This window comes from Salvelinus fontinalis, chromosome 2 (genome assembly GCF_029448725.1).
Source record: "Salvelinus fontinalis isolate EN_2023a chromosome 2, ASM2944872v1, whole genome shotgun sequence".
Lineage (NCBI taxonomy): Eukaryota > Metazoa > Chordata > Actinopteri > Salmoniformes > Salmonidae > Salvelinus > Salvelinus fontinalis.
The window spans coordinates 72,009,675-72,017,726 of NC_074666.1; the positions used below are offsets into that span (position 1 = coordinate 72,009,675).

Sequence of the window (8,052 nt, forward strand, 5' to 3'; positions counted from 1 at the left end):
ACACAAGCAATGCATATTTTAGCTCCGCAACTATAGAGGATTGCCATTTTGCCTAGCTTATTGTAGTTGCATACATCGTAGGGTGTAAATTAAGGCTTAACACATTGACTGAAAAGCTCTTACCCTCTGTTGTGGCTGGGCCTGTGTTAATGTTGCAGGCTGGACCTGTGTTAATGTTGCAGGCTGGGCCTGTGTTAATGTTGCAGGCTGGGCCTGTGTTAATGTTGCAGGCTGGGCCTGTGTTAATGTTGCAGGCTGGGCCTGTGTTAATGTTGCAGGCTGGGCCTGTGTTAATGTTGCAGGCTGGGCCTGTGTTAATGTTGCAGGCTGGGCCTCTGATAATACAATATTTTAGCAGATTGAAATAACACAGTGATTATGCTAGCATGTTGCACCTTGTATGTACACAGACAAACACACACGCACAAACGCACACACTCTCCCACACACATTATGCACAAGTGACATGTTAGACCAGAAAACATCTTAGCCTCAGTAGCAGGCTGGGCCTCTGTTAAGAAAAGATCATGAGGATTTAGGGGATACATTTAACTAACATGAGTTGTTAAGCATGAGGCACGCATTTTAAAAAGACAAACACACACACACACTCTGTACAAGTGACATGTTAGGCCATCTATAACAGAAAATGATAATATATTAGGCAGGGGGTGAAATAACTTAATGCTAGCATGATGCGCCAGACACTCATACATACAATCACACAGGTACACTTGGTAGGCACACACACACACACATTCACTAACATGACTAGTAATGCTAGCATGTTGCATATTGCACACCCACTCTGTACAAGTAACACATCCAGACAGAAAAGCTTATCCTTTGGAGCAGGCTGAGCCTCTGTTAATTAAAATTATATGATTTTACTGTTAGCATGATGCAACTTGTACGCACAAACAGAGCCGGCTCCAGGCATAAGCGTCAATAGCGGTCACATACGGCCTCAGGCCGCCCCCCCCCTAAACTCAGTCGGGGTCTCAACCCCCATTGATTTTGTTAGCCAACCAAATCTCGCACAGGGCCCCCAACAGGCTAAAGCCGGTCCTGCACACAAACACACACACACATCACATACACATTTTTACAAGTGACGCAATAGGCCAGAAAACCTCTTGCCATCTGTAACACCATCTGCTAATGAAAATGATAAGATATTAGGCAGGGCATTAATTGAGCATGAGTATAATTAGAAAAACTGTTTTATCCATTTGTAAAGCTAGCATGATGCACCTTATCCACACATACAGGTACACTTCCACATAACAGTATGCACACACATACAAGTAACACATTCAGCTAGAGAAGCACTTACCCTCTGCAGCAGGCTGGTGTTGGGGGATGAACTGAATAAGTAGTATTGCACCTTGTAAGCATTTACACACACACACACGTATACACACACACACACGTACACACACGTACACACATTCCGTACAAGTGACATTTTAGGCCAGAAAAGCTCTTACCCTCTATAGCAGACCGGTCTTCTGCCAAGAAAATGAAGGGATTTTAGAAGAGGAACTTGAGTAATTACTTAGTTAATATGGCATGATTTACATACACACACACACACACACACACACACACACACACACACACACACACACACACACACACACACACACACACACACACACACACACACACACACACACACACACACACACACACACAAACACACCTGTTCATACAGAATGCTATCTTCATACATTGCATACACCCACGTAAGTATCACATTCAGCCAGAAAAGCTCTTACCCAATATAAATAAGAGGGTTTAAGGAACCGGACTTAAATGTCGAGCAGAGCTGCCTTACATGATGTAATATGAACTCACACATACACATCCACAAACACATAGGGTACACAGACGGAACTAACACATTTAGCCAGAAAAGCTCTTACCCTCCGTAACAGGTTCGACCACTGTCAATACAATGACAGAATTTCAGTGAAATGAACTAGACTGTACCAAATGATCTGAGTCTGTACCAAAGCTAGCATCAATGCAGTATGCATACAGATGTAGGTTCTTAATTTGACCACTCTTTTGTTGATCAGAATTTTCCTGCAAAGCAGGAAATGCAAACTTGTAGTGTATTCAAGGTTTAAAAAGGCTTCTAAAGTTTGTAATTTCCACTTTAAAACATCAAGCGTAAAATGTATCCCTACAAAAAATATCCATGAATTATAATCAACATAATAATTCACATTTCCAGTTACTGCAGGATTATTTTCCTGCTGTAGCAATCTGGCTCAAATTAAGATCCTACATGTACTTATACACTCTTACACTGATAAGGGAATTATATGCTTAATGGTAATGACTAAAAATATTCCACCCTGAAACCATATAATTGTATGAAATTTATTAGAATCATAAAACTATAATCTGATGTGTGTAGTTTTAGACTTTTTGTTCCTTTTTAGTATGGAAGCAGGGTGCAAGTGTGAAACAAATGATAAGAGGAGCGATCGACAGACAAGCTGTACTACTGTGTTCCTTACAGGACATTCTGTCCCCACCCAGGGAGGGGAGAAACCTTGGGCATGTAGTAGATTGTATAACAGGTGGCAGGCAATGTAGGAGAAGACTTGTGAACTATATTGTCATTGTCTCTGAGAGGAGGAGGGACATTTATGATGAAATGAGAGGTATATAAACCAATGTACAGGAAATGATAAGCAGAGCTCTCGTAAATAAACATTCTGACTATTGTAGACTGGCCTCTGTCTGTTTCATTTCAACAAGAACCTTACAAATTCTTGGTAACAGACCGAGTAGTTTAATGGAAGTTCAGTTTATGAACATTGAGAACATAATTCTCTTAACACACACAAACTACTCGTATACCCACAAGCAAATGCCTCCACCATCTCTCTGATGAACCGTAGATAACACACTAACTTCAACTTAATGCTGTGTGTGTTATACTTTGAAGGACCATATTAAGCCAGAACAGCTCTTACCCTCTACAGCAGGTTCGGCGTCTGTCAGTAAAGATAAACAGGGCTATCAGGGAGGACGACTGGACTTCATTGTTGAATAGAGCTGACATGATGCACGGTGTACACATACAGCATACTCACAATATATGCAAACTTACCGTGTACACACACCCAACCTATGTACTCGTGCTGCATACACATATTTAAGTAATACATTCAGCCACAAAAACTTTTCCCCTCTATAGCAGGCTGGGCCTCTGTTAATACACACAAATGGATTTCAGTAGGAGGTACAGGACTTAAGTCCGTATTGGAGCTAGCATTATGTACACACAGTCACACACACACCACACACAGACGTACAAAAACAGTCACAAACACAACACGGACAAAAGCCTATACCTGCACACATCCACATACAATACATACACAAATGACACATCAGACAGAATAGCTCTAGCCCTCTTCAGCAGGCTGGGCCTCAGCCACTAAAACGAGAGGATATCAGTGTCGAGTAAGTGTGTAATAAAGGTGGTATACTGCAGTAGCAGACACTCACAGAAACTCGCACACTAAGTACAAGGAAATACACATCTGAAACGTTTCCTGAACAATCCTCCACATATGCATGTATGTATACACTGTAACAAAAAATATGTTGAATCAACATACAAATGTTTTTTGGTTGAGCAAACTCACAATCCAATTGCAGCTGGTTGTTTACAAATGTACGTTGAACCAACATTTTTTTTTTTACAGCGTACACACACACAAAATAAATAATAATAAACACACACACACACACAGACCACACCACACACACACCCCATGCACACCCAGATACACACACGCACCCGGAAACACACACTCCAGTGCTTGCCAAAATAACCCACATAACAAACATCACCTCAACCTTAACATAGGTAGTTCATACCAACTGATTGGTGACCTGTTATCTCAGGTAATAAAAACCCCAGTAAGAACCAGAAGAATAATGACTAATATATAATTTAAATGAATATAGTCTGCTTTGTCAGGCATAAACCGGTGGGATATTGTGATAGGCATGAATATAAACGTGTGAAGCCTAAGTTAAGTGTATTGGCGTTCTATCTGATCAACACTGTCATGGTGCGTGATGAGAATCATGCATGGCCACTCTCAGTCTCATCCCCACAGAAAGCTACTTCTGTGATTGGTCTTAGAGGCCTTACCATGATCCTCCGCTGGCTTCGCTGAGTGAGGGAAAACAGTTAACCGACATTACATTGGAATGATGAGGGGATGGTTATACCCTACTGACTAACACAAACACACACAAAGGGACACAGGTTAACACACACATGCCCTGTTCTCACCCACCCTTATCTGTAAAAAACAAAAAGAGAAAAAAAAGGTGAAATGTAATCAGACATTGATTATGGTATAGGCCTAACCATTCATTGAAGTATTTCATGTATAAGTATTTGTCATCCATTTGTTATGAGTGAACTCACCAGCAGGTGCTGCTGCAGCCTTATCTGTCTTGGCCGCTACAATTAAAGACAAACATATACAATAATGAATAACTAAGTGACATATGTTTTCATCAGTTGTATGTAGAGGTTCTGTAAAGAGAGCAAAGGTTCAATCCCAACCATACCATCTCGAAAACATCATGGACCATTAAACGTACAATATAGTTAAGATAATATAAAATAATCACCACTGTGAATGATCAATATTTGACTTCACACTGTGCAAACATGCATACATACAAAAATTCACAAATTATTTGAATGCACATGTATTATGTAGAAGTCTAGATATGCATAATCCACGCCTGCACACAGCACTGTAGCGTAAATTCAGAATGTTGATACATTAATGGTATTATACCGGTACGTAAACATATAAGTTCATACGATAATCAAATACATATTTTAATGTAACCACAGAGGAGTAGCACATTCACTCAACCTTGCTTTGTGCAGTTCTTACCAATTTCTTCAGGCTCTGCCTCTGGCAAAGAAAGAGTATTGGAATTGGAGTCAAAGTAAGTACAGTGGGGCAAAAACGTATTTAGTCAGCCACCAATTGTGCAAGTTCTCCCACTTAAAAAGATGAGAGAGGCCTGTAATTTTCATCATAGGTACACTTCAACTATGACAGACAAAATGAGAAAAAAAATACAGAAAATCACATTGTAGGATTTTTAATCCATTTATTTGCACATTTATTTTTAAGTGGGAGAACTTGCACAATTGGTGGCTGGCTAAATATTTTTTTGCCCCACTGTACACTGTATATAGAAAAAAAGGTTGGCATTCATTGGGATGACTCATGTACTGTAGGCAGCTCTGCCATGTAGTCACTAGCTGGCACAGCCACAAAATCATAAAATAATTAACCCTAACCTTAACCACACTGCTAACCTTATGCCTAACTCTAACCTTACATTTATTTTTTACAATATATAGATAATTTTGACTTTGCAGCTGGCCCATCTAGTGGAAATCCCTCAATTATGCCTCCAGGACAAGATTCATCCCAATAAACATCAACATGCTATAGAAACAGTGGCTACTGTGTGTATATTCTTGATAGAGATGGGAAGTTTTAAAGAGAAGATAATTTTGATTTTTGATAGGTAGGCTAGTTGAGAACAAGTTCTCATTTACAACTGCAACCTGGCCAAGATAAAGCAAAACAGTGCGACACAAACAACAACACAGAGTTACACATGGAATAAACAAACATACAGTCAATAATACAATAGAAAGAGTATATGGCCCATCTAGTGGAAATCACTCAATTATGCCTCCAGGACAAGATTCATCCCAATAAACATCAACATGCTATAGAAACAGTGGCTACTGTGTGTATATTCTTGATAGAGATGGGAAGTTTTAAAGAGAAGATCATTTTGAGAGTTACACATGGAATAAACAACCATACAGTCAATAATACAATAGAAAAAGTCTATATACAGTGTGTGCAAATGAGGTAGGATAAGGGAGGCAAGGCAATAAATAGGCCATAGTGGCGAAATAATTACAATATAGCAATTAAACACTGGAGTGATAGATGTGCAGAAGATGAGTGTGCAAGTAGAGATACTGGGTTGCAAAGGAGCAAAATAAATAAAATAAATAACAGTATGGGGATGCGGTAGTTGGATGGGCTATTTACAGATGGGCTATGTACAGGTGCAGTGATCTGTGAGCTGCTCTGACAGCTGGTGCTTAAAGCTGGTGAGGGAGAAATAAGACTCCAGCTTCAGTGATTTTTGCAGTTCGTTCCAGTCATTGGCAGCAGAGAACTGGAAGGAAAGGCGGCCAAAGGAGGAATTGGCTTTGGGGGTGACCAGTAAGATATACCTGCTGGAGCGCGTGCTACCGGTGGGTGCTGCTATGGTGACTAGTGAGCTGAGATAAGGCAGGGCTTTACCTAGCAACGACTTATAGATGACCTGGAGCCAGTGGGTTTGGCAACGAATATGAAGCGAGGGCCAGCCAACGAGAGCATACAGGTCGCAGTGGTGGATAGTATATGGGGCTTTGGTGACAAAACGGATGGCACTGTGATAGACTGCATCCAATTTGCTGAGTAGAGTGTTGGAGGCTATTTTGTAAATGACATCGCCAAAGTCAAGGATCATGAAGAATAATGTGACTGAAAAATATCAAAGAACACAGCCTCAAGACTAAGATGATTTTGATAGGGTTTAAGACCATCAAAGTACTGATGTCTGAGATAAACAATACCTCCACAAGAGTGCCTAATGAATGTAGAGATTAAGACTTAGTTACTGAAAACAAACAGAACCACACAGTAACGGTAATGATCTCTGGCTCAAACTCTGGCCAGACACATGGATCTGCCATCCAAAGCTATAATTTGTACAGACAGTGTCCTTGTTCAGAGCACCTGTTAAAGTGATAACATAAATAGTCTCAGTGCCTTGGGATTTGTAGTCAGCTAAATCCATTAAACTACCCAACCACAGAATGTAGAACATCAACCAAGTCTCCCGAACCATCTCCATCTGATCAATCACAACTGACTTTTCAGAACTATTGTCCCATGAGTATACCGAACTGCGATTCTGAGATTTCAGCCTTGGCCTTGACACTCTGGTTGTGCTGAACGACCCTGGCTGTGTTCTCAGTGTTGGCATACTGAGCAGCTGACACGTCTATTTTTGAAAAGGTTTGTTTTTCAGGCAGCAATATTTTAACGTTCTCAGCATATCTAGTTTTATCCCTGGCAACACCCACTGTCTTATGTCTCAGGGGGTCTTTGATGCACAGGGCATTAAAAGCCTTCTTTAGCCCAGGTTCTGTGCCTTTTTTAGCAGGCCCAGTCCATAGATGGGTAAGTGGGTCAGTGAAGTTCTGGTGCTCCATTTGCTGCTCAGTCCACTATTGTTGACTGGGATGGGTGTTATGCACCATTGAGCACATGCCATGAGACGGTAAGCCCCGATGACAAGGCCTTGTGTCCTAAGCTGGCACAAAGCATTTGTTTAACCACCCATCATGACATTGTTAAAGGACACAGGATGAGTGGCTGTTGTGAAGCACAGGATAAATATGGAACATGTAGTGACTATCACTGCATGGTCTCCTCTGTGACAACAGTGTAGAAGTCAGCAATCAAAATGACAAATCCTGTCCCTATACTACAGTATGTTCCAGGACGGTGGTTACCAGTCAAATCCCGTTCAGATTCCCATGAAAATGTATGATAGCAGAAATTGATAGATGAGACTATCCCTAGATTCCATTGCTAAATAAGATGCCTTAGGATACTATAAAAGCAGGCCGGAATTTGACAAGTGATTGTCTTTGGTTAGACCAACACCCAACCCCTTCTCTCCTTCAGGCCTTCAGCCCAGTTTGGCCAAGGTTTCTCTCTGGTTACGACCTGTCAGCACTCTCTCTATCACAGGCCAGCTCAGTGTCTGTCTATCTGCCGTACTCATACCAACAGTTCTAAGTACAGCGGTAAGTCATAGAGTGCAAGAGAGAGAGAGAGAGAGACAGACAGAATGACAGACAGACAGAGAGAAAAGAGGAGAGCAAGAGAAAGAGAGAAA

The 8,052-nt window shown here is 41.0% G+C and overlaps 1 protein-coding gene across 1 annotated transcript in view; it reads right to left on the reverse strand.

Annotated features, from left to right (window-relative positions):
* Positions 1 to 6,838, reverse strand: part of LOC129824892 (myosin-binding protein C, fast-type-like) — a 32,417-nt gene extending 25,579 nt beyond the window's left edge. Inside the window, exons 1-4 of the mRNA XM_055884445.1 lie at positions 6,764 to 6,838; positions 4,953 to 4,971; positions 4,469 to 4,504; positions 4,335 to 4,340 (exon numbers count right to left, since the gene is read on the reverse strand). Coding sequence (XP_055740420.1) covers positions 4,335 to 4,340; positions 4,469 to 4,504; positions 4,953 to 4,971; positions 6,764 to 6,838 — 136 coding nt within the window. The remainder of the gene's footprint in view (positions 1 to 4,334; positions 4,341 to 4,468; positions 4,505 to 4,952; positions 4,972 to 6,763) is intronic.
* Between the last annotated feature and the right edge of the window lie 1,214 nt (positions 6,839 to 8,052).